The sequence below is a fragment of the Gorilla gorilla genome, chromosome 11 (assembly GCF_029281585.2).
Source record: "Gorilla gorilla gorilla isolate KB3781 chromosome 11, NHGRI_mGorGor1-v2.1_pri, whole genome shotgun sequence".
Lineage (NCBI taxonomy): Eukaryota > Metazoa > Chordata > Mammalia > Primates > Hominidae > Gorilla > Gorilla gorilla.
Genome location: NC_073235.2, coordinates 62,525,047 through 62,552,694, shown reverse-complemented (window position 1 = coordinate 62,552,694; position 27,648 = coordinate 62,525,047). Strand labels below are relative to the sequence as shown.

The following is a 27,648-nucleotide window of genomic DNA, read 5'->3' as shown; positions in this document are numbered from 1 at the left end:
GACAGAAGGTTAATTATCGGACTCCATATCACATTGACGAGAGGTGGATTTGATTTTGAATCGCTATTACTAATATCCATGCAGACAAGGCCCTCATTAGGAAAACAAATTTCCTGATCTAAATGAAATCTCCCTAAAACCATTCATTTTCCCCACCCCACCCCCTGTCTTTTGCTCTTATGTATGGTGATCAAAGCAATTCTGTGACAACTAATTCAACTCCTCAAATCTATGGCTATAGGTAAGGTCATCAACTATTAAATGAGGTATAGCATTTATTAATACATTGATAATCTTTTTGAAACAGTATCTTAAGTGATTTTGGTTACTGTAAATCGGTTCTCCTCAGGCTGATTAACTTTGGAGAACCCAAAAGACCGTTTACCAGAATGAAGCATTGTTCCCTCGTGGATCCGTGAGGAGGCCCGTCCTGCACTGTCCCAAACCTCTCCAAAGCCTCTGCCTGTACCTGTTCTGCCCTCCATGACATGACCCGCCCTAAACCCCAGACATTGGAGGGAACCCTATCTTGTCCCTTCAGAGTTTTGAAGAATAGACAGGAAGTAAAATAGAAGAGGGGAACCTAGCTACTGGGAGAACAAAAGAGCGCCTGGGCCTGACCAGACATGAACTGAGGTGACTTAAGCAGCCAAAGGCTGAAGCAACAGCAGCCAGTGTGTTTCATCAACAGCAAGCACTGACTGAATTTCCACCATGTGCCCAGCACACTCCATGCTTAGACCAAAGAAATGAGACTTGGTTTCCATCTTCAAAAAGCCTGTGAGAAAACAAGTTCATAACTGTTGAGTACTAGGTGCCTTCCAGGCCCGCAACTTGGGTTAAGTCAGGTAGCAGGCTGGCAGCTAACATGTATTCCCCAGCTGGGTCCCACAGCTTCTCCACGGGAAACTCACCCAAATCCCTTCTTCCATCTCCAGGGAGGAGAGCTCAGGGGCATATCACAAAACACATGCTTTCTCCGCCTGTCCATGTGGCCTCTGGTTTCTGCCACCGTAATGATGGTCTGTCACCTCTCGTGTTTCAAGGTGTGGTGCCATAGCTAGTGGCCTGGGCATCTACCTGCTTCTGCCTGGCCCACCCAGCAAGCCGTCTCCTACTAAGAGTCTATCCCCATAGCAAGAGGTCCCCACCTCCACCCTTGTACTCCTGAGAAACATTGTATTCTGACCAGTATTGAATCCCGTATCAGATCACAAAGCAGCCTTTCATTGATAGCCTTTCGGTTTTCTATAGGAACTTGATGGTAGAGAGTTTCATTCAGTGGCTCTTGATTCAGCAGCTGTGTTCCTAACATTCAGGCACTTGTCTGAGAAAGACAGTGCTGTCATATCCATTGGCACCCAGTGTCCCTCCCCGGGAGCCCTGAGTATTATTACCAATCCCTCTCTCTAACCAGTTGTGTGAGCACACCTTCTCTGTCAGTAACAGACCTGAGTGGATTGGCAGGTAACCCTTGTTCCCATATGGCCAATGAGGTCTTAGATCAGAGCTCTCCCATTAGCTCCAGTAAGACCTTTTATGCTTCCCAGGAAACTCCTCTGTTTTATGCAAATAAAGCCCTTCAGGTGGACCCTGCCCAACAACTCCAGATCTGTGGGAAATGGCTGGCAACTGTCGCATATCGCACTTAGATATGCACACTGAGATCCTCATGACGCTAGTTAATTGTATATGAAAATTTCATGCCACGTCTTTGATTTTTGTTTCAGATAAAGGAATATTTGTTATCCAAAGTGAGAGTCTCAAGAAATGCATTCAAGCAGGTAAATCGGTTCTGACCCTGGAGAACTGCAAGCAAGCAAACAAGCACATGCTGTGGAAATGGGTTTCAAACCATGGCCTCTTTAACATAGGAGGCAGCGGTTGCCTGGGCCTGAATTTCTCCGCCCCAGAGCAGCCGTTAAGCTTATATGAATGTGACTCCACCCTCGTTTCCTTACGGTGGCGCTGTAACAGGAAGATGATCACAGGCCCGCTGCAGTACTCTGTCCAGGTGGCGCATGACAACACAGTGGTGGCCTCACGGAAGTATTTTCATAAGTGGATTTCTTATGGGTCAGGTGGTGGAGACATTTGTGAATATCTACACAAAGGTAAAAATAATTTAAAGAAGCACTCAGGGAATGGTGTTTTTTTAAGGTTTGCCTATAAGTAAAGATTTGTAAAGCATTATGTGAAAGAAGTACACAAAGCCTGGACCCTCAAAGGACTTCTGCTAAATACATTTTAGTTGCTTCCTTGCTTATGGTAAAAGGGTTATGAGAGTCTCAGAATGGACATACTACATTCTGCTAAAGAAGCAGAACTTCTCAGAATTTAAAGGTATTGGAAGGAAAAACATTTAACTGACTCTGGGAATCAATGGAAAGGAGCAGAAAGAATAAGCAGACAGGAGGGAGAGAGAAAAGGAAGGTGGAAGGAAAAGATCTTTGAAGACTTTTGTCATGACAAATATAATAACCTCTCCTCCCCTGCCGCCATTTCTCTTATTGTAAAAACTCATCCCCACCTATGGAGGTATGTGTCCGGGACACCTCCAATGCCACCTGATGCTGGCTGGCATTCATGTGATTAATCATGTTGCAAGTCACTTGAAGAGAAATGACAGACTATTGTCAGGGGTTATTTGGTGTGTGCCAAGCATAGTTGGTGGGGAAGCATGGTTTAGAGGGGAATTTCATTTTCTATGGTTATTTTTGTCATTTCTAAACAGAAAAAAAAAGAAAGTTACATAGTTAAATTCTAAAATCTCAAACCTGTCCCTCAGCGTTTGTTTGGTAGCTCACTCTATCCATCCATCCATCAATCTATCCATCCATCCATTCATCCATTCATTCTGCATTTTTATATAGCACTGCTAACAAACCACCCCACATTCATCAGGCCCTGGACTAGGGACCTGGTTTACAAAGGTGCACAGGACAGGTGGAGCCCCTCCCCTCGTGCTGCTCTGTAGAATTATGCTTTCACAAGAGCATATCCTCCTAAGAATTTTGTACGGTCCTGGGAAGCAGAGCAAGGAACTCCTAAAGAAGAAATGATTAAAAAGAGACAGAGCCAAGGGCCAGGCATTTTCAGGACTCACGAAAATAAAGCAAATGCTGCAAACCAGCACTCTGAATAATCTACAGTTCTGAAGAGGAACTTGATATTTTGCTTTATGTTAACTTTTTAGCCACATACCCACACTCATGGTGCATGCAGGGGAAGATTCTGGGGAACATATGCTTCAGAGTAGAAGGAAGGGGACTGAAAGAAAAGGGCATGTCCTGAAATACCTACAGTTCCTAAATAGCCCTAACTGCTAAGGCTGGTGACAGGTGACATGTCATGAGCTCAGGTCAGCCCCTGCCAATTGTGGGAAAGAGGTGGGGCTCTCCACTGCTGGTCCTTTTGCCCCAGGACATACCATTGGCAGCCCCAGTTGAGTCATGAAAAGTTTTTGTTGATTCCTGATTAAGGCCAAGAATGGCCGAGTATTGCAATACCCTGAGAAGGCAGCCAGCAGGCCACGTCTGCATGGTCAACTTGCTCTAGACCACTGAGAAGCCACCCAGCCAACTGTCTCGCTTCACCCTCTCCCTATGTCAGCTGTTTGCCCCTTTGCACCCTCAGTGGTTCTTTAAAAATGTAAATCTGATCCTGTCACTTTCCCATTCAAAACCCGCAAGAGACTTGCCCCCACCCTCAGGGTAGAGGCCAAAGCCCACAGTATGGCAGGGAGACAGCTCTATGTGCACTGACACTCTAGTACGTCCCTGGCTCCCCTACCCAGAGGGCCTCCTTCCTCTTCTTCATTCACCCCCTCACCTGTTCTTGTCTCAGGTTCTTTTTACTTGCTGTTCCTTCTGCTGGATCACCTCTTCTCTAAAGACCTGCACTCTCAGGTCACCCAGTTCCTATTCAGAGAGGTCTTTCACTGCCCATCCTGTCCAAAGTAGTGCCCTGTGCCCCTCCACCCCATCTCTCCCTCTCTCTCACTTTCTCTCTCTCTCTCCTTCTGTCTGTCTCACACATACACACACACACACACACAGACACACACACACACGCACACACACCCCACTCTGTCTTCTCATCCTATTTATTTTTCATCATGGCACCGCTACCTGCAACGATACTGTATGTTTACTTGTATATTTGCTTTCTCTTTCTCTCTCCTTGATAGAATAGAAGTTCCACATAAAGGAACTTTTGCTAGTTTGTTCATCCCCAGTACTGACATTAAATGTTCAATAAATATTTATTGAATGAATAAATTAATAAATGCCTATGAATCTATTGAGCTTTAGATGCTAATGGCTGATGTATTTGGTGACTGGAAGGTATTATGAAGTTAAATCTCCATTAAAGTTTCTTTCTCATCCATCCACAAATATGAATGTTACTGTGACAGCTCACCATAGTAAGTAAACAAGTAGATAAATGCATAAGCAAACCATGTTATCAGCACTTCCTCTGAGCCCAGCGCTCGGTCTCACACCTCTACTGACAGGAGACAGTGAGGACCTGAGGGCTCACTCTGCTGTAGTGAGTATCTGCCCCTAAGAGGGTTTCAGTCCATAAAAAATGCTTTCGATATATAGCAGTTTCCAAAGATAAAGCTGACATCATACTTATCTGACTTTGTACATTTCTTTCTCCTAGATTTGCATACAATCAAAGGGAACACCCACGGGATGCCGTGTATGTTTCCCTTCCAGTATAACCATCAGTGGCATCATGAATGTACCCGTGAAGGTCGGGAAGATGACTTACTGTGGTGTGCCACGACAAGCCGTTATGAAAGAGATGAAAAGTGGGGATTTTGCCCTGATCCCAGTAAGAATAAATTTTGTCTTCTCTATATGTCATGAGTGAATCAAAGATGATTAGAAAGTTATGTGTATCTAAACAAAAGCACTGGGATTGATATATTGAAGTCTGAATAAGAACCCTGATGCTATTAATACAGATTTTGATTTGAGGTTTGTTTTTGCCTTGAAAAGACAATTCTAATATATATTCTTTTTGCCGTACATTCAAGAGATGTTAATTAGCCATTCTTCATTAAGCTCAGTGCATAATGATGTTTTAACCAGAATCAAATTATAAATACTCTGCGATCTCATTGATCCCAGCTTCTTGGCTGGATACTTCAAAACAAACCTGATTGCATATAAAGCCCAGTTAGCCTTTCAGTCCACTATCTCTTATGAGCTGCTTTAATTTCTCCACATCCAGGCTGCTTGTCTCGCCCATTGTCAAGCCCAGGCACCAGCTGGCCCCTTGATGATCTTTCTAAAATCGCAATTGCCCTCGTTATTTCTTGACAGTGGATTCTCATCTTGACTCCCTTTCCTACTATTTACCTTCTGGCTATAACCTCATTTTTTTTCTTTTCTTAACTTGATTTTCAAAGTTCAATGGCAGTGGCAGTGTTCTAACTTCTTTTTTTCAGTTAGTGCCTTATTATTTCATTTTATTTTTCTTTAGCTAAAAAGGTTCCAATTGTTCCCAAGTATTGGAGAATGTTTATATATGCCTCCTACTTTCTATATTCAATTTCCTTTCCCTTGGTTTCTGTGAGTCAGAGTACAGCTTTTACAGTCTTCATCTCCCATGCCTGCCTCCCCTCCACATATATAAAATGCAACAAATAAATTTGAAGCAAAAGCAAGTTGAAGAGATTAACCCCAAAGAATCTGACTTATAAAGTATCTGTAGAATTGTTTTCTAATCCAAGAGCTAGTATGGCTTAGCAAATAAGAAAGAGTATAAGCTTTGAAATAATCACACAGGCCAAGATTGGAGTCCTGCTTCCTCCCAACAATGAAATTTTGGGAAGCTCTGTCCATCTATCTGAGTCTCAGTTTCCTCAGACATAAAATGTAGATAATAGCAGTACCTATTAGGATTATTGTGCAATTCAATTAGATGAGGCATTCAAGGCACTTTTCATAATATCTGGCACACAGTAAGTACTCACAATGGTTAACCATTGCAGCCAGAAGCAGCAGCAACAATAGCAGCAGCAGCATCAAACCCAATTTATATTTTCAGCATACACTTCTGAATCCATGATTTCTCCTCTCTGCTGTAAGTCAACAAGCACTAAGCTATGCATAGTGGTGAATGCCAAGAGTTTTAGGACTTAGGATACTCCCTTTAAGGAACTTGGCATCTAGAGAGAAGACAGGTTTGCTGTATGCCAGAAAATGCAGGCTGTATTTGAGACAATGCCCTAGAATCACCTGGGAGATAGTTTAAATGCATATCCTGGCCCATCTTCCAGAGATGCAGTGGGTACAGTATGTAAAACTCAACCATCTGCATTTTTGAAAAGTGCCCCAGGTGACCCTGGTGCAGATAATTCATCATCAAGCAATAATATGGAGATAATTCTATGCAATATACATCTATATACAGGGATAATATCAATACATTTAACAGCCAATATGGTATGGGCTATTGGTCAATCGCAATGGAGACCTTAGTGTGGGGGTTGGGAATTCCAGAGGCTCTCTGCTGATATTAACCCCTTAGCTGCTACAATGTGGGGGTGGGGTGCAGGGAAGCCTGGGTAGTGGGGGTAATAGAGAAGCTCAGAACAGTGGCTATTCACCAACCAGAATGAAAGCATTTTATTATTTTATAACTGTCAGATCACCAGCCTTCTCTATTTATCTAAATGTATGCATGTAGGTGTGTATGCATGTAATCTCTACACTCCTTGGACTCCTGAAACAGATGTCATATTATTTTTATTATTGTCATATTATTTGCATCATCTCTTCTCTTTCCTTTTCCATCCCCAATAGAGGTCATTATTAAAACCAAATAAATGAACCAATACTAATAAAGTTAACACATACTTCACATGGCTCTAATACTAGGGACTTAAAAAAAAAAACTACAATATTCTTCTTAAGGTTCTGAAAACTTAAGAAGTTTCCACTGGGAAACTTCCAATGACAGTTTCCCAGTGGAAGCCTGGGTTCAGTGGTGCTCCAGGCTTTTCATTCCCCAGACCATCTATTTGTTCAGCCTTCTACAGCTCAGAAGCTTCCTCTGCTTGACAGCCTGCCAGATTCCAGCCCTCTTGACCTTTACCACAACCAGCAGAGAGCATGTTTATTTGTTCAGTGCCAGTTTTCTTCCTTTCTTGTTACTTTTGGCTCCCGGTAGCCAATATAACTCAAAATGACGTGTCAGAGATTGAAACCTGAGCAAGCTGATAGCTCTTTCCATGGGGTCAACAAGTGGATAGGACAGAGAAGAGTGAGTGGAATAAAGTAAAGGTCTGTACTACTGTATCTCATCCTTCCTATGTGGGAAATTTTTTAAAATATCTCAGTGTAAAATGATGCTACATTTAAAAAAAAAAGTTGATTGTAAATGAGCAAAATTTAAATGTAGTATTCATAAACACATACACAAATATACTAGCGGTGAAGGATGTAATAAAACATCTTCAGCAATAAGGATGACACACAGGAATCTCTCTGGGTTTGTTTAGAGGCAATTATGGGCCATTCTGGTCTTGGTTGTGTGCCTTACAGAGCTGCAGAATCACACTTAGTTAATTTTAGATATTTTTACGATACCAACCTTTGAAATGATATGATTGCCCTTGAACCTTATTTTTATATAATTCTGATCAGTTGCTCGAGTGATATAATAAAGCAGATTTAGGCTGGGCACAGTGGCTCACACCTGTAATCCCAGCACTTTGGGAGGCTGAAGCGGGCAGATCACTTGAGGTCAGGAGTTTGAGATCAGCATGGCCAACATGGTGAAATCCCATCTCTACTAAAAATACAAAATTAGCTGGGTGTGGTGGTGGGCACCTGTAATCCCAGCTACTTAGGAGGCTAAGGCAGAAGAATCGCTTGAACCCAGGAGGTGGAGGTTGCAGTGAGCCAAGATCGCGCCACTGCACTACAGCCGGGTGACAGGCCAAGACTCTGTCGCCACCCGCCTGCCCCTGCTCCCGCCCTCCACAAAAAAGACAAACAAGCAGATTGATACAACAAAGGCATGGCTGCTCTCTCCTGAGCCCTCAACATGGATCAGCAATGCTATATGTTTCTGTCATGCAGTTCTCACACCCCACAATGACCCTGCCAACCTCTCTATTCTCCTCTAACTTCTAACCCTACCTTCCAATCTCCTTTCTGATTCTCATTAGGTGACCTCAGTTCCTACCTCATAATGGCAAAAAGATCCATCAGACAGACAGTTTGGCAACTTCCTGCTCTCTCACCTTTAAGCCTACCTGCATCTGTGCCCATCTTTATTTCCTCCCTTCTATGCGCGAGGATGATGTTCCTTCTCCTACGTGGGCCAAGTCTCCCCACCTGGGCTCTGGAGCACCCCATCCAACTTTCTCCAACCTGTATCTCAGTTGTTCTCAATGTGTGGTCCCCGTTCCAGCAGCGTTGGAATTCCCTGGGAGCTTGCTAGAAACGCAAAGTAGCAGTCACACCGTAGACCATCATATCAGAAATTCTAGAAGTGCAGCCCAGCAATCTGTGTTTCAGCAAACTTCCAGGTGATTCCAGTGCACACCCCTGGGTGCTTCTTTGCTGGGCCCTTTTCCTTAGCAGTTAGACCTGTGCGAGTCTTAAAATAACATCTTAAAAATACTGCAATTCTTTCATCTGTATTTCTGCCTCCTGAAAACACCTCTCTCTCTCATCCTCTAAATAGAGAGAATTCACAAAAGAATTGTCTATACCTTCTTCAGGGCACTGTCTCCTCTTGACTTCTACAACAATGCATGCCTGACCTTGACCTCCATTTCCACAGACCATTCATCCATTTATTCATTTAACAAATATGTATTGAACACCTACTATGTGCCAGGGACTTCTCTGGCTCCTGGGGTTATAACCGTGAATGTGAAATGTGAAAGTCATAGTGCCTGCCCTGATGAAATTCACATTCAAGTATAATACCCAAATTAATACATAATTACAGTTTGTCGTAAGTTCTACCTTAAGAAAATACAGTATTACAAGTGAGAAACTGAAGTTAAAATTGGGAGTCATGGAAGGTTTTCCTGAGGAAGTTGTATTTGAACTGTAGCCCAAGAGATGAGTAGAAGTTGTCAGAATGGAAAGTGGGGAAATGAGATACTCACACGGAGATGCATGATGCAGACATGTGCAAAGGAAGGGGAGAGGGAGTGGTCAGCATGGGATGCAGGCAATAAAGAGGGTATATGGTTTAAATAGAACTAAAAAATAATAATAAAACCAAGTAAAAGACAGCATGCTTTTGAGTCACCAGGCACATGCTCTAACAATTCCAAACAATGTCAGTGATAAAATACGCCCACCTGTCCAGGCTGACTGCTCCGCTACCCCCAGCCCTCAGCATGTCACTGGCCAAATATCTGAAGGTTTTGAGGGGGGAAAGAGGTTATTGCCATCTAAGAAAGACAATATGGCAAGAGTACAGTGATTGAAGAAGAGAGAAACAAGACACTCTGAAAGGGCAGACAGAGTCCATGAGTGTCATAAAGGTAAGGACTTACCTAAGTGCAAAAGAAAGCTATCAAAGGGTTTTAAGCAGGGGAGTGATGGTTTTAAAAATATATATGTAAGGATTACTCTGGCTCTATTATACTGAATGGCTTGGAAGGGAGCAATAGGCAAATCCTGGAGACCAGGTAGAAGGCTAGAGCAATAGTCTGGGCCAGGAGTAGTGGTGGCTTCAGTTAGGTGGCAGCAAGGGGATTGGAAAAATGTGGATGTATTGAAGATCTAACTTGTAGATAAACTGAACAGGACCTGGTTGTCAGGAGCTTAGCTGGGCTGGAGATAGCAGAGCTGTCAGGTGTTGGAGTAGCTGATTAAAGCAACAAGCCAAAAATGAAGGTATTAAGCTGTTGATCACTCACTACAATGGTATAACAAAGAGACTGAAAGAAGAATTCGCCACCTCCCTCTGTTCCATTTTTCCCCAGGGAACAGCACAGCCATCGAGGGTCAGTGGATCAGCACAGATGTGGAGTTCAGCTCAGCTCACCATTGAGAGAACACTAAACAACAACAAAGGCTTTTTAGTGTATAGATTCTGGGTTGGGGTAAGGTGAGGGGAAGAGCTAGGAGTTGAAAAGTACTGAGCACTGAGTCAGGGTGGGGAAAAAGTGTCTTCAAGATTCCCCTCCTTCCCACTCCATCCCAGCCTCAGCAGAGGCACCTGAAGAGGACCTTGGCCCAAGGCCTCACGTAGAAAGAGAGCTAGGAATGGAAGGCACCTGCACCAGAAATGCAAATAACACAGAGCACTATGGGCTTGAGGGGCCTGAACCGTTAACTATGACTCTCTTTAGAAACTGCAGTGTGCCAGCTCAGCACCAAGTCTGGGGTAGGGGCAGCTTTCCCCCATGAGGCCTACCAGGTAAAGCCTTTGTAACTGCCTGTGGTCAGGCCTCAAGAATCACATATAGGTTTTTAACCAGGAGTAGGACTTCTCACTCCTAAGAACTTGGAGGCTAGGAGAAAAAGTGAGACATTAATTCAGACTCCATGTTTCTGACATGCATAGCTAAGTTTATGGAGATATACATTTGGAAAAGAAAATTAAATACTATTCAGGTTTGCACATGTTACATGTGAGTCAGTTATGTAGAGATGTGGACTAGGTAGGTAGATGTAATGGTCTCTATGTATTTGGAAATTATAGGAAATGGACTCATGAGAACAGGTTAGATAGCCATGTGTAGAAAGAATGTATAGAATAGAAAGGAAGGGGGCTCAGGGCCAAGTCTTAAGGCCTCCAACATTTAATTTGAGTAGAGAAGAATAAAGCAGCAAGGGAGACTGAAAGGGGACAGCCAGGGAGGTATAAGGGTAGCCAGGCATGGGAAGTCAAGAAAAGAGAGTAAATCAGCACGGAGAGGGAACTCAGCCTGCCAAGTGCTGATGAAGGGCCTTGTTTGATAAAGTCTCAAACTAACAGTTGCTGAATTTGGCAACACAGGGGTCATTGATGGCCTTAAACAAGATATACATTAATGGCTAAATTCAGTGGATGAGACTAAGTGGGAAATTAGAAGAGGATGAAACACTTCCCAAGTCATTCTACGTATGCACTTCACTTCATTAAAAAGGAGGTGTAGTTTAGGAGGGAAAAATCACCTATTTATAACACCATGAAAAAGATTCTGGTAATCTCTCATCACATAATAGGAGACTCAAAGTTATATATGACACAATTGCTTCCCTGGAGCCCATAATTTAGCAATAGAAGAGTTGATATAAACACAATCAAAGATGTAAAGAATATAACAATAGGATTTTAGCCCTTAGATTAGAATTTTTCAAGAATAATAAACATACCTGAGACACCAGCCTTTGATTTTCAGAGTTCTCAAGCTGGGGTGACCCTTCAGAGTTGCCCCTTGTTGGGATACAGAGGCTAAGTATACCACCACATTGACCAGTCATGGTGTCAGCTGCCCTTGGGAAGGGAGAGTGAAAGGGCAAAGAGACTCTTCTGCCAAAGCAATCCTTAGAGAGCAGCACATCACAGTGTCTACGACAACATTTTCATTCCATTTGTTACTTACAACCTACAAATGAGATTCCTGGAGGGACATGCAGCCTATCCTAGAGAAGCAGAGAAAGGACTTGTGTCTGCCAGTACAGAAGTACAAATTCTTATACAGGCTGAGTATCGCTTATCCAAAATTCTTGGGCCCAAAAGTGTTTTAGATTTCTGATTTTAGGATATTTGCATATACATAATAAGGTTTCTTGGGCACGGGACCCAAGTGTAAACACAGACTTCATTTATGTTTCATATATACATTATACCCATAGCCTGAAGGTAATTTTATACAATATTTAAAATAATTTTGTGCATGAAACAAAGTATTGACCAAAACCCATCACATGAGGTCAGGTGTCGAATTTTCTACTTGTGGCGTCATGTCAGCACTAAAAAAATTTTCGCCATGTTGCCCAGGCTGGTCTTGAACTTCTGGGCTCAAGCAATCCACCTGCCTCAGCTTCCCAAAGGGCTGGGATTACAGGCATGAGACACCATACCCAGCCTCTTTCTTTCTCTTTTTGTAGTGATAGGGTCTTGCTTTGTTGACCAGGCTGGTCTCGAACTCCTGACTTCAAGTGATCCTCCCGCTTCAGCCTCCCAAAGTGCTAGAATTACAGGCATGAGCCACTGTGACTGTCCTAAATGATTCTTATGCATGCCAAAACTATGAACACACACCCGCTCCCCCATCATGGTCTCAGCTGTCATGGTGGATGAGTATGGCTGAACTAGTGTCTCGTAACACGTAGTAGTATATTGTCCTTCTCAGGGAAGGCCTAGGATTTTAGCTGAAAACAATCTTTAAGGATTCCATCTCAATGGGGAAATTTCAGCCACCTGGGCAAAATGGTTACTGAAAATTTCGCTTCTCTTTTTCCTTTCTTTCTTTTCCTTCCCTTCAGTGTTACTTGGTGATAGCCTTGTCTTCTGCCTTCCTTTAATCTTGGATCCTTCTATAAACACATGTATCAGTCAGGAAACTCTATAAACAACCTTAGATTTATATGTGATTTAAAACCTCTGGAATGTGTGTTGCAACCAGACATGAAAATAAACTTTCCACATTTCCCAAGGGGACCATCTAACTGTTATGAGGGAGGAAAAAAAAAAAAAAGATTTTATTGTCTAATAAGTTTGAAGTACACTAAATTAACAGTAAGCATGTTTCTTTACTACAAAACTTCTCAGAGCCTTGAATATGCTAATGTTCATTGTGAATTTCCCAGAGAACGCTATGTATGCATTGTGTCCAGATTTTCTTGGGGAGCCTCTTAAAGTTGTCTTACTTTGGGAATCACACTTTGGGAAAGGCCATCCTAGACTTCAGCTGGTTGCCTGTCGGTCATTTACAGTCATGCTGCTGCAGTATGGCTCACATTCTCTGTATTCTGACATTCTCTGTCTGAGTTTGGTTTCCGGTCATTATTGTGGCTACTTAGTTCACCTTGGAGTTTGATTTTAAATGTTAGCAAAAGCACCCAAACTCAGTCTTAATTTTCTGTTATTTCAAAAAAAACTTCAGACTTCAGCTCCACATTTCATACTTTATTAAATTTCCTTTTGAGCACACTATGCAATCTTTGGCCAGTGTCTTACAAGTGGATCTTGCTTCTATTCCTCTCAGCTTTCTTAAACTATATGTCAGTGTTCCTGTGCTTGATGTTTATTTGAAAACTTGTGTTTACTATTGACTCATATTCCTACTGTATCCTTTTATTTTATCATTTTGTATTTAGGGAGAAATGCCTTTGAAATAACATTTGTATCTACTAACATGAACATTTAAAGTCACAAGTTTTTAATATAAAGTTCTAAATGACAAAAGAACTTAGATCTTATTTTCACAAATACTTTGCTTCTATTTCCTTCTCTTAAAACTGGTTCCTATTATTACTCTGGAAAGGATCATAGCTTCTTCATTGGTGATTTTGTATATTTCTTTAGGTACATCATGAAAGAGTTTAACCATATCTTAGCAATGGAATAACAATGCAGATTTTATCAGAAAGACCTAATCAAGAATAGATAAGGACTGAAGTTTTAGAGATTGCAAGATGGAATAATTCCATTCGGACTTATCTTAGAAATATGTTGCTGTATAGAGAAAATAAGACTTGGTTGTTTTTAATGGCCATTATTTCCAGCCTCTGCAGAAGTAGGTTGTGATACTATTTGGGAGAAGGACCTCAATTCACACATTTGCTACCAGTTCAACCTGCTTTCATCTCTCTCTTGGAGTGAGGCACATTCTTCATGCCAGATGCAAGGAGGTGCGCTGTTAAGTATTACAGATGAAACTGAAGAAAACTTCATAAGGGGTAAGTAGGTGGATGATGCACATTGATATTGATACAATAAAAGATGGTTGTTAACTGTTTTCACATATACAAAAATATATTCTGACAAAAAGTTCTTAAAAAATATTTTTCTTTCCTTAATATGGCCCAAAACTCTCACCCAAAATTTTTCCATGAACCTTGAGTGATTCCATTTGGCATCCAGTGATGTCTTTCTTATTTTCTCCTCCTTGGAGAAGAGAATTTGAGGCCACAGCAAGGGACCCAGGAGAGTTGCAGTTCTAACAAGTGGATCAGGAAGATTTCTAAATTTAAGGGCTATTTTCTTGCTCTTCTGGAGATCTTAGCCGTTCCATTTCCATTAATAAATCATTAAGCATTTTATTAATTAAACAAAATCTTACATATCATTCACCATGTGCAGGTACATCATAGGCCTCCTGGTGGGTCCCAAAAACAAAACCTTAAAATTTAGTGGGAAAAGCAAAAGCACATATATGTTAACTAACAGTATAGACAATAATATGTTAAAAGAATTGTGCCGATAAACTAAGACTTATGTTTCGCTCATTGCCTAAACTCTCCTCTTACTTCTTCTTTATAGATTAAATGTATTTGTATGTGTGTACATTCACCTCTTTAAAAACTTGTGGAAACATTAGAAAATATCACAAAATTAGTCACTTTCATTAACAGTTTTTGATGCCAATTTTTTTCAAATTTTATTGCATATGTAGTCCATGTTTATTTTAGAATAATTTGTAAAATTCAGGTATATAGAAAGAAAAACCAATAAAAAAGTTCCCATAGTTCTGTAATCCAGAGACAACTGTGTTTCTCTGCAAAAACATATAAATGCATGTGTACATACACAGTATATATAAAAAATGGTATTATATAAAAACATGGCAGCAGCCAGGTGCAGTGGCTCATGCCAGTAATCCCAGCACTTTGGGAGGCCAAGGCAGGTGGATCAATTGAGGCCAAGAGTTCAAGACCAGCCTGGCCAACATGGCGAAATCCCCTCTCTACTAAAAATACAAAAATTTGCCGGACGTGGTGGCATGCACCCGTAGTCCCAGCTACTAAGGAGACTGAGGCAGGAGAATCACTTGAACCTGGGAGGTGGAGGATACAGTGAGCCAAGATCATGCCATTGCACTCCAGCCTGGGTGGCAGAACGAGACTTCATATCAAAATACATAAATACATAAATAAAATATAAAAATAAATAAAAACATGGCAGCTATTGCACAGTGATACAAGCAAGTGATTTAACCACCTGCTCAGGTTAGGAGCAGGGAGCCACCTGCCTGGGTTTGAATCCTGCCTCTACCACTTAAGTAGCAGGGTTACTCAAGCAAGTGATTTAACTGCTCTGTGCCTCAATTTCCCCTTCTACCAAGTGGAAATAATAACAATGCAAATTCCTGGTGTGGATTACATATTTTAATACAGGTGAAATCATAGAAAAGTGCCTGGCACACATAACAAACACTCAGTGTGTGTTAACCATTTAACAACAACTGCGTACACAGTTTGGTAATCTGGTTATTTTATTTACCTGCATTTAATGAACATTTGCCCGTATCTGTAAATATAGATCTACATCATAATTTGTAATGGTTACATAGTAGTATAAGTTAGTGGTAATATATTAGAGATATTGATAAAACTACTTGTTTTGTTATGTATTTATTAGTTGATATTATAAACCATCCCTGCACAAACCTTTGTGCATACATCCCCAATTATTTCTCTATAAGTTTGCAGAAGTGGGTTCACTGGATGGAAAAGTAAGCACACTTTAAAGCTTTTCTAAGTCGTTAATATCTTCCAGAAGGATTGTAAGAAATGAATGAGCAATGCGTGCCCGCCCTAAAAGTCAGAAATTATTATTGAATTTGATTTGAGTAAGTCATAGTGCAGGAAAACATCAATTTTCAAAATCATTTTAAGCCTGAAATGGTTTTTATATAAAAGTTTACATGACATTTATGAATTACAATTATCTATCTTAACTGCCAGGATTTCTCATGAGAAGATCTGGACTTATTCATCAAATTTGAATAGCCATTTAAAAAAATAAGACATGTCAGGGACTTTGATTTAACTACCTCAGTTCTATAATTAGTCTTTGGGAATTGTTTGGAAAAACAGAAGTCTGTTCATAAAGACAGAAACCTGTTCCAACCAAGGTATTTTTTAATGATGAAAAGAGTCTAATGTTTCTTGCTAATTCTGGTGAACATATACTATGGTACAAGGAATTATCTAAGCTGTCATGAATGCCAAGAAATATCCAAAGGAATTTAAATTCGAGTTTCTTATTACAGTATCGTGGGCCAGCTTAGTCCTAAAGGTAAATAGATGGTTTTTTGTGCCTTCAGACACAGATTATAAATTGCACAGTGATTTTTTATCTGCATTATTAAAACAATTGCACAATGAGTATTCAAAAAAAATTCTAAGATAAGAATAATTAATGCTTTAATATTTTAACTAGATTTTAAAATATCACTTGGCACTTGCCTGGATGTGAAACTTGAAAATTTCTCCCTGCCCTGTCAATCCATTTCGCTTCTTATCACCATAAGACCTGCTAAACGATTCAGTCGAATGGTGCTATTGAAAGGAATAATCAAATGGACATTAGAAAGAGATTCCATATGAATGCCACAGAAACTTGGAAGGGTGAAACCTGTGTATAGTATGCTGTTTCTGTTTATTGATTTCTGGGAGTCTCAAAATTATAAAGCACCTTTTTCTCTTTTCTTAAATGGGTTAGGTTCTTTGAGTTTTTCACAATTGTATTGAAATATCTAGTCACTGAGGATGCTGCAGCCTTGTTATATGACTACAGTGACCTTCACAACCTGGGTAATCATACAATCTATCATCCAAACTGAGATTCTTTTGATAGTAAAAGGGACTGTGATTAATAATTATTCTGGAAATACCAGCATGAACCATGAGTTTTCCAGGAAAATGGGGGCATACGGTCACCCTGTTTATAACCCTTATCCGTCAGGGTCTTCATCTTAGGCAGGACCCCTGCGTCTGACTAAAAATAAATTGGGCTCTGAATCAGGTGAATTGTAAGCGAACAATGCTCTCCTTTATAGATTAAACGAGTAAATGGCAACATTTCAAAGCATCACAAAATTGCCACTTTCATTATGTTTCTGACACTGGGTTTTGGTTTTTTCCCCCCGAAATTTTGCTGCATAAGTGGTACCTATTTGTTCTGGAATAATGTTTAAAATTTAGGTGCACAAAAAGAAAAACTGAGGAAAAATTCCCATAATTCTATAATTTTGATAACTATGTTTTTCTGCATGTCAATGCATGTTTTTATTCATAGTATCTATAACAAAAATGATATTGCATTAAACTGCAAGTTGTAGTGGACTGGTTAAGAGGAGGGGCCACAGAGCCAGCCTGCCATTAAACTTCTCCCACCTCAAGCTGTGGAAGCAGCCTCCAGTTTGCACTGCACACAGCCTTAGGTCCCAACCTGCTAGGGATCCCCCGAGACACTCTGGTCCCTCCTGTTGAGCGGACAACTCCTGGTGGCTGTCACACTGTACACCCCTCCCTGATCTACTTCAGCACACCTTTTTACCTTTGAAGATGTGCCTCTGTTCACTTTCTGGGAGTGACCCTGCACACCTCTTCCTCCACCCTATTAAACCTTTAAGTTCATGAGCTCACTCAAGTAAGATGGCCTCAAGTATGCAACCATGCACCCTTGTCTAGATTGACAACCCTGAAAGGCAACCTTTCTGGGTACTTGCATGAAGCATTCACAGTTGAAAAACAGCTGTCAGTGAGCCTGCTCTGTTTCTCAAGATGGTGGGAGCCTGCTTTATCACTCAGAAGCACCACGTGCATTCTGTGCACCTTTCCCGTCATTGACTGGAATTAGTTTCTGACTCCATGATCCAGGAATAGGAGAACAAGAAAGATGTGTAACACTGGATTTTTTTTTTGAAGCTCCATAATTTTCATTTCAGAGCACATGAGCAGTAAAACAGTGGAGGTGTGGATGGGCCTCAGTCAGCTGGATGAACACGCTGGCTGGCAGTGGTCTGATGGAACGCCGCTCAACTATCTGAATTGGAGCCCAGGTACCCGCAGTGTTTTCTTTGCCTTCGTCACGTGGCATCATCTTGCAGCCTTACACAGCAGCATTTCCCATGCACATAGGACATGCTTTTTTGAGAGTAGTTTATAACCATTTTTTAGCCTGACTGAATTCCTTTAAGGCAAGCTTTTCCAAACAAGAAAATAGGGACCAGGAAGATAAGCTTTTTAGCCAAAGTTGCAGGAGGATTTGGGTGTAAGCCAAGATTCCAGTCTGCTGTTTTAAAAATAGCTACAAATTGCAAAATATCTCTCTACTTTAAGATAATAAAAGTGGGTCTTTTGGAATCTTTGGGAAATCATTTAATTGACATGCCTGGACTGTAACTGCAAAATCATAGATAACATCTTATAGGATATAACATCTTATAGGATTTACTATATATGACAAATAGAAACACTGTCCCCCGATGCTGAAAACCACATTTCAATATATATTAAACTAACTGCTTTTGCTTCTAATATTAAAGACACTCATTGTATTTTCAGAGGTAAATTTTGAGCCATTTGTTGAAGATCACTGTGGAACATTTAGTTCATTTATGCCAAGTGCCTGGAGGAGTCGGGATTGTGAGTCCACCTTGCCATATATATGTAAAAAATATCTAAACCACATTGATCATGAAATAGTTGGTAAGTGTTTTTATTTTAAGTTGTTCTTAGGTGTTGTTTACTTGTCATCTCAATATATGTAAATTTCTCTATTTTTTGCTAATAATTCGTAATGTAAACTTAGCTAAATCTAGTTTATATTTATATGAAAAAAATGTGTAACTAGACAATATCTGTTATGTCAAAGGGACTGTGATTTTAACAAATGCATTTAGGTTTATACTAAAAACTGAAATAATCTGAGCATAGCAAACATTTTCTTCTCTTTTAAAAAATTTGCACTCTTAGTCATTCTGTATTAGAGAAATAAGATACGTTTCTTTTTCTATTCTAGTTTTGAGTTTATTGTTCCCCTAGAAATTAAACATAATTTAGAAAACAATTTTATATAATTATTTACTTCATTGATTTTCTGCCACACTCTGAATCTCTTATTAGTAACACACCTTCCTCCCTGAAATTACATGCAGAACTTTTAGATGGAGTTAATACTTAAATAATATCTAATCACAATCTAGTACCAGAAGTCCAATTATTTCTGTTTTTCAGGTCTATAACCTCTTTTTAGTTTCTCTGAGAATTAATGTCTTAGCTCCAAATGTAGAGATAAAAGTATAACCATTTTTTAAAGAATCATTACAAAAATAATTAGAAAAAACTCTAGATTTAAAATAATAAGGTGAATTATCATTTTTAAATATTGTTTCTTAGAATTGGGTTTTAACTTTCATTTTCCTTTAAATAGCTAAGCCTAGAAGTTTTGTAGAATATGGGGTACAAGCTGGGGAAAGAAGAAGCATCTTGTCATTTTTTTATGTAGAGATTTTTCCATTATTTCAGGAATTTGCTGAAATTGCTACCACCTGTTATTATCCTTTTCCCTCCGTCTCTTCCTTCTTTCATATTCCTTTCTCCGTTCCTTCTCTTTTCATTTTTTCTTTCTTTCTTTCTTATGCCATCTTGCATTTCCTCCTGCCACCCTTCTTTCCTTCTGTTATATTTATCCTTCTGATCTGCTAATTGAGGTCAGAAGACCAGAAATGGGAGTAGTTAAGTTAGCTTGTTTGGATTATTTGCTTTGTTTCAAGTTCAACACATTCTTCTGCGGACTGATTGAAGTCTTGCTTTTGTGGCCCAGGCTGGAGTGCAATGGCAGGATCTCAGCTCACTGCAACCTCCGCCTCCCGGGTTCAAGCAATTCTGCCTCAGCCTCTCGAGTAGCTGGGATTACAGGTGCCTGCCACCACGCCCGGCTAATTTTTGTATTTTTAGTAGAGACGGGGTTTCACCATGTTGGCCAGGCTGGTCTCGAACTCCTGACCTGAGGCGATCCACCCACCTCGGCCTCCCAAAGTGCTGGGATTACAGGCGTGAGCCACCATGCGCAGCCTAAAATAACAAGTTCAAAAAGGATTTCATGAGTGCTTTTTTAGGCTGAAAACCATTGGGGTCAATGATATACAAAGTTCTAACACTCTTTGGCCATGATTCTAATTGCTGTCAGAGTCCTAGAAACAATTTTAAAAGAATGTTTTGTTTCCCAAATAGCAGTGAAATCATATTTAGTTTAACTAAATTCGTTCTTAATGGAGGCACCTCGTTGTGGTTAATAAAATAAGGTAAAAATGCCATCATCAGATTGGGGACAGTCTCGTGAGAAAGGAAAGCCAAAATAAGCATGTGCATCACCACTGCCCTCCAATGTCCAAAACATCATGGCACTGTGTTCCTGAAAGCCCCATCTGGAGTCCATATCAGCCCAGAACAACATCGTGGACACTCAAGACTTATTTTCAAAGTGAAACCTATTTGTCATCCCCATTTTAAAGGAAGTCATCAGAGTTTTAGGCTCTTTTCAGCTGGGGATAAATATCTACCTCACCCACATACTATGTATAAAATCCTTGGAATACCATTTAAATTGTATTCCATAATACTTCTTTTAAATATAAAAAGGTTTCAAAAATGAACAGCTCTGTTAAATTTTATATCTAGCCCCAACACTCTGCTTTCGTTGTATGTCCTCTGTCAAGTCTCTTTACTTCTTTGGTTTTGTTGTTGTTGTTTTACTTTTTTACTCTTTTTTAAAATAAAATTGACTGTGTATGTTCAAAGTATACAACATGATGTCATAGGATACATATATAGATAGTAAAATGGTTATCTTAGTGAAACAAATTAACACATCCATCATCTCACTTAGTTACCCATTTCCCCCACTGTGACAAGAGCAACTATAATCTACTCATTTATCAAAAATCCTGAATACACTACATTAACTATAGTCCTCATGCTGTACAATAGACCTTCAGACTTGTTCATCCTACATATCTGCTACTTGTATCCTTTTTCCTACCTCTGCTCATTTTCTCTCGTTGACTCCTAGTAACATTTTATCCATTCAGCCATTCTGTGTTTTGATTAGATAATTTAATCCATTTGCATTCAGAGTAATTATTGATAGGTAAAGACTTACTACTGCCATTTTGTTCATTGTTTTCTGCTTGTTTTATAGATTCTTTGTTTTTTCCTTCCTCTCTTATTGTTTACCTTTGTGATTTGGTGATTTTTGTGTGTGTGTGTGGTGCTAAATTTCAATTCCTTTCTCTTTATCAGTTGTGTATCTGCTATAGTTTTTTTTTTTTTTTTTTTTTGCTTTATGGTTATCATGTGGCTTACATAAAACATAGTTATAATGGACTGTTTTATACTGATAACTGCTTAACTTTAGTTGCATACAATCACTGTAGATTTTTACCCTACCCCCAATAGTTAAAATTTTGATGTCGCTATTTACATCTTTTAATATCGTGCATTTCTTAATTTATTGTAGCTATAGTTATGTTTTACCATCTTGGTTATTTATTTATTTATGTATTTATTTATGCTTTAGAGACGGGGTCTTGCTCTGTTGCCCAGGCTGGAATATGGTGGCATGATCATAGCTTGACCTCCTGGGTTCAAGTAATCCACCTCAGCCTCCCAAAGTGCTGGGATTACAGCCATGAGCCACTGTGCCCAATCTATTTTTGACAATTTTGACTTTAATCTTCATAGTAGAGATATAAATGATTTACAGACCACCATTACAGTATTTGAACATTCTGAATTTGACTATATATTTACCTCCAAGGAAGAAGGGGTACTCTGGAGGTTTGGCTCCAGGGAACAGGGCACGGCTGTAACTTGGGAAGCAGAACCAGTATGGCACAGTGGCAACTCAAGCTCTAGGGGATGAAGCACCAGGCAGTGGTGACTCCGGACCCTGGGATGGTGGGACACAGCAGTATCTCAGGCTCTGTGAGGTCAGGTTCAGTAGCATCAAGGACCCAGGAATGGAGGCATATACCTGTGGTTTGTTTCCTGGGGGGCAAGGAGCAGCAAAATGATGACTCCTCTCCCTGGGAAGGTGGGGTGCCTCAGCAGTTCAGGCGTTGTGGGACTAGTCCAGTTCCAGGAAAGCAAGGTGCTACAGCTGTTTGTGTTGGAGGGCAGGATGTCCCAGCCTTGCCAATGCTGTTTCCCTTGGATGCAGGGTACCACATCAGCCAAGCCCTACAAGGCACAGCTGCTCAGCTCAGCCAAGGCACCCATTCCCCCATGAGATGGGGCTGCTTCAGCTTAGGTGCTGGGGGGTATGACTGCTTTGGGCAGCTAAAGCACTGTTTCCCCTGGATTTGGGAGCCACTTCAGCTCAGGTGCCTGGGGTGTGACTGTTTTGGGCAGCCAGGGTAGGGATTCCCTGGGAGGCAGGGTGCCACTTCAGCACACACACTGGGGAACATGACTGCTCTGGGAGGCCAAGGCACCATTTCTTTGGAGGCAGGGTGATAAGCCAGCTCAGGCTCTGAGGGGCACAGCACAGCAACAACCAGGAAGGGTAGATGGAGCAGCTCGTGGCAACTTGGCCACACCAGGTAGAGTGAGAGCCCCACAGCAGCTTGGCATGGGATGGTGGGCCACAAGGTAGAAGTGGTACAGTGGTTACAAAGCCTCAAGGATGGAGGGGTGCTGTGGCTACTCACTACTGGAGCAGAACATGACATTCTAGCAGTGGTCCTTTTTTCAAGATGGTGCAGCGCAGTAGACCCATAGTCCACAGAGAGACAGGGTGCAGCATCAGAACTTTCTCTGAGGCAAGCATAGTCCTGTAGACTCCAGGCAGCTCCCTCAAATGGGCTTAGTGCCTGTGAGGGCTGCAGGGGTCCCCAGTGGCAAGAACTGTAGGTGACCGTGGTGGTGTTGGAGGCTGCTAGGGTCCTCTTGCTCATCCTTTCCTTACAGGGAGAAGTCTCTCCTGGCTCTAAGCTGCTTATAACGGGGGTTGGGGGAGATGGTGGGGGTGGGGGCAGCAAGGGTTTCTGTGCTCCATGTTGTTTCTGCTACTCCCTTGATGTGCTCCAGCACTCTCCTTCAGCTTCGTGAAAATGTAGTCATTTATTCATTGCTTTGGCTGTTCCTGTGGCAGGGACGAGATCCCAGGTGTTACCAGAAAGGGGTCCTGATCCAAACCCCAAGAAAGAATTGGAGGCGAATCCATAAAAGGAAAGCAAGTTTATTAGGAAAGTAAAGGAATAAAGAATGGCTACTCCATAGGCAGAGCAGCAGCTTGGGCTGCTCAGCTGATTACACTTACAGTTCTTTCTCGATTATATGCTAAACAAGGGGTAGATTATTCATGAGTTTTCTGGGAACGGGGTATACAATTTCCGGAACTGAGGGTTCCTCCCCCTTTTAGACCATGTAGGGTAACTTCCTGATGTTGCCATGGCTTGTAAACTGTCATGGCACTGGTGGGAGTGTCTTTTAGCATGCTAATACATTATAATTAGCATATAATGAGCAGCGAGGATGACCAGAGGTCACCTTCCTCACCGTCTTGGTTTTGATGGGTTTTGGCCAGCTTCTTTACTGCAGCTTGTTTTATTAGCAAGCTTTCTTGATGAGACTTTCTGTCTCATCCTGTAACTTAGAATGCCTGACCTCCTGGAAATGCAGCTCAGTAGGTCTCAGCCTTATTTTACCCAGCTCCTAAACAAGATGGAGTTGCTGTTGTTCAAAGGCCTCTGACACAGGTGTCTTTATCGGCCATCTTGCTGCCATCCCTCCTCTCCTTACTTCTTTGTACCTTCACTAGCTCATCCGGAAAATGAAATACTGAAGTTCATTTGATCCTAGATCTAAATCTAGATCATAGATTAGACCCTTCTCAACTCTGAAGATCTAGAGTTCCATGATATATGTTATTTTGTATATTTCTGTTATTCACATTTTTAAAGTAATCATATTAATGGCAATTTACATAAGCTGTAATAAGTAATGTTAAAATAATTGTGGAAAATGACATTGTTTTTTGTTGGTTTAAAAAGAAAAAGATGCGTGGAAATATTATGCTACCCACTGTGAGCCTGGCTGGAATCCCTACAATCGTAATTGCTACAAACTTCAGAAAGAAGAAAAGACCTGGCATGAGGCTCTGCGTTCTTGTCAGGCTGATAACAGTGCGTTAATAGACATAACCTCATTAGCAGAGGTGGAGTTTCTTGTAACCCTCCTTGGAGATGGTGAGTCCCAGCTGCCTTTGGTTTAAACGGCATAAAATATAATGTAGTAACTACTTTTATTAGTGGAGTTGAAAAGAAATTTAAGCTATTTAAAAGTGGTTATTCATTGCACATATATTTAAAGTTTCTAAATGTTATTCAGGAGTTCAAATTTATTGGATTTTTACAAAATACATGTTCAGAAACTTTGTAACATCTTCATATATGCCACATATATTAGATGATTTTTAACTTTTTTGTAAAGTAGGAAAGTTCATTTCCTAAAACTTCTAACGAAAAACCTAAACCTGTAATTTAGCTTTATGGCCACTAGATAGCAGTAGTGTGTTGTTAACATGTAATCCACATAATAAAGGGAACCCCTTAGGCAAATAATTAGATTTAAACAATTTTAGCCAGTGAACATGGGTAATTTATTTGGTGAGGTGATGTTCAGACTGTTCCCCATGTATAGGAATTTTAGGCTCCTGGCTTCCACACAGCCTGAGTCCATCAGAGTTGGCCTGCTCTTCACTGTGTCATGTATTTGACATAGACTTATGCTGAAAAATACTGAAATTATTTATTTCATTTTTCAGTTTTTAAAAATACAAAAAAATGTCCAGGATCTCCTTTGATGACTTTTTCAATTGTTACATTTTAGTTTGGAGTAAAAACATGCATCCTTCTCTGTTATTTTTCCTAATCGTTTGCATTTGGGATTAAAGAACCCTGTGGGCTGCTTATCTCAACAAGGGCACTTACACATCTCTTTCAGCCACATAGGGTCCTTTCCTACCTAGGCTGTCAAGTTTTAATTACGTTTCCAGCAACTCCATTTCAATGCCTTTAAGAGGTTTTGCTCCTTTTTTCCTATGGCAGAAAAAAGAAAAAGGAAAAAAAAACTTTAAAAAATAGGTTTAAGAGGTACAAGTGAGTATTTCTTACATGCATATATTGCAGTGGTGAAGTCTGGCCTCTTAGTGGCCCCGTCACCCAGATGGTGAACATTGTACCCAACAGGTGATTTTTCAACCCTCAGCCTCACCTCTGCTACCTTTTGGAATCTCCAGTGTTTATTATCCTGCTCTGTATCTCCATGTGTCCCCATTGTTTAGCTCCCACTTATAAGTGAGAACACGCAGTATTTGGCATTCTGAGTTATTTCACTTAGCAGAATCGCCTCAAGTGCTACCTGTGTGCGAAAGATATGATTTCATTCTTTTCTATGGCTGAGTAGTATTCCATGGTGTGTGTATGTGTATATATATATGCCATATTTTCTTTATCCAACCCTCCTCTGATGGATACTTACATGATTCCATCTTTGCTATTGTGAATAATGCTGTGATAAACATATGAGTACAGGTGTCTTTTTGATATAATGATTTTTTTTCCCTTTGGGTATATACCCAGTAGTGGGATTGCTGGATTGAAAGGTAGTTCTATTTTTAGTTCTTTGAGTAATCCCCATACTGTTTTCCATAAATGTTGTACTAATTTACATTCCCACCAATAGTGTATAAGTGTTCCTTTTTTTGCATCCTCACCAACATCTGTTGGGGAAAAAAAAACTCCTATCTTTAAGCTAGACTATCATTAAAAGTTTGTTTGTTTCATGCCCTTTTCATAATCCAATGGGCCTTCCTATTTTTCCTTTCTCTAGGCAGAAGCAAAACCAGATTTTTCAGATCTACTTAACATACATACATGGTTCTAGCAGAAACCAGAGCCCCAGGAATCCAACTTGCTTAGGCTTTGTTGTTGCATTGGCTTTAGCTCACATTCTGCCTCACTTATAAGGCCTATATCAAGCAGATCTGGATATTATGGGGATGTCTTAGTCCATTTTCTATTGATTATAGTAGAATACAAAGAAACTGAGTAATTTATAAATAAATTTATTTCCTACAGTTATGGAGGCTGGGAAGTTCAAGGTCAAAGGGCCACATCTGGAGAGGGTCTCCTTGCTGATGGGGATTCTCTGCAGAGTCCCATGGTGGCACAGGGCATCACATGGAGAGGGGGCTGAGTGTACTATCTCAGGTCTCTCTTCCTCTTCTTATAAAGCCACCAGTACCATTCCCATGAGAACTAGTTAATCCATTAACCCATTAATCCATTCATCAGGGCAGAGCCTTCATGACCCACTCACCCCTTAGAGGCCTGCTTCTCAATACTACCACACTGGGGATTAAGTTTCAACCTGAATTTTGGAGGGGACAAACATTCAAACCATAGCAGGGAAGGGAAAATGTTTAAACAGACATTTTATGCCAAGACTTAAACAGATTTCATCATGCAAAGAAATAAAGAAGAAATAACATGTGAAGTGGTATATTTTGGTAATAACTCCAGGGTGTTATCTCCTTTGCAAATAACAGGATCCCATAAGTAATTTACATTTATCTCTTACAGAAAATGCATCAGAAACATGGATTGGTTTGAGCAGCAATAAAATTCCAGTTTCCTTTGAATGGTCTAATGACTCTTCAGTCATCTTTACTAATTGGCACACACTTGAGCCCCACATTTTTCCAAATAGAAGCCAGCTGTGTGTCTCAGCAGAGCAGTCTGTAAGTTGATTCATTTGTTCAGTGCTCACTTTGCTGGTCTTGTACTGAAGGCCACCTGTGTTGGAGCTTTGGGCTGTGGCAGAGACCAAGACAGGTGCAGTCCCTGTTCCTCATGGGCCTTCCATGTTAGAGAGCGAACAAGTACACACAGAAAAAACATGGTAATTATAGTTGTAATGATTGCTCCAAGGAAATATGTGACATGATAGTGAAAAGCTTGGGTTGGGGAAGGACAGGACAGCCACAGAAAGCATTTCTGAAAAGTTAATATTTAAGCTTGGACTCAAAGAAAAAACTCTCAGAGAGAAGGGGGAAGAATATTCTAAGCAGAACATGCAGAGGGTAGCAAGTGCAAAGGCCCAAAGGCAGACCAAGGCTTGCCATGTTGAATGATCAAAAAGGAGACCAGTGGTGAGGAGGTCATAAGAGATGGGCAGTACGAATTCTAAAATGCCAGGTTTCTAGACTGTGGTATAGGAACCAATAAAGTGCTTCAAGGAAACAAAGGGCATGATCTGATTTACATTTTACAATTAACTGTGGCTGCTACACAGAGAATGGTTAGGAAAGGGATAAAATGGAAGCAGAAAAGCCAGTTTGGAGGCTACACCAGAGTTGAATTAGGGTAGTGACTGTGAAGAGAAGTGGACAGATCCAAGTGTGCTTTGGAGAACAGAAGGTGTTGCTAAGTTAGATGTGGGGGTGAGAGAGAGGTCGGCTTTTGGCTTGAGCAACCATGGTTTTGGTGGATGGTGGTGCCATTGACTGCTGTGATGAAGATAAGGGGAAGAACTGAGGGATGGAAGATTACTCTGGAGAGTGATGGTTTTTAAGCTCCATTATGTTATTCACATAAAAGGATTTAAACAGTATGTGTAACCTCTTTGAAAATTGTGGATCAGTGGCAAA

At 40.6% G+C, this 27,648-nt stretch overlaps 1 protein-coding gene across 48 annotated transcripts in view; it reads left to right on the top strand.

The window, feature by feature from the left end:
• PLA2R1 (phospholipase A2 receptor 1) overlaps positions 1–27,648 on the top strand; it is a 130,397-nt gene that overhangs the window by 15,786 nt on the left and 86,963 nt on the right. For all 48 annotated transcript variants that reach the window (XR_008677326.2, XR_010129589.1, XR_010129588.1 and 45 more), the window contains exons 2-8: positions 1,731–2,114; positions 4,669–4,842; positions 13,710–13,883; positions 17,879–17,992; positions 18,498–18,641; positions 23,990–24,184; positions 26,582–26,739. Coding sequence is in view for 40 of the 48 variants with exons in the window: in XM_063694904.1 (XP_063550974.1) it covers positions 1,731–2,114; positions 4,669–4,842; positions 13,710–13,883; positions 17,879–17,992; positions 18,498–18,641; positions 23,990–24,184; positions 26,582–26,739 (1,343 nt within the window). In the remaining 8 variants the exon portion in view is untranslated. The remainder of the gene's footprint in view (positions 1–1,730; positions 2,115–4,668; positions 4,843–13,709; positions 13,884–17,878; positions 17,993–18,497; positions 18,642–23,989; positions 24,185–26,581; positions 26,740–27,648) is intronic.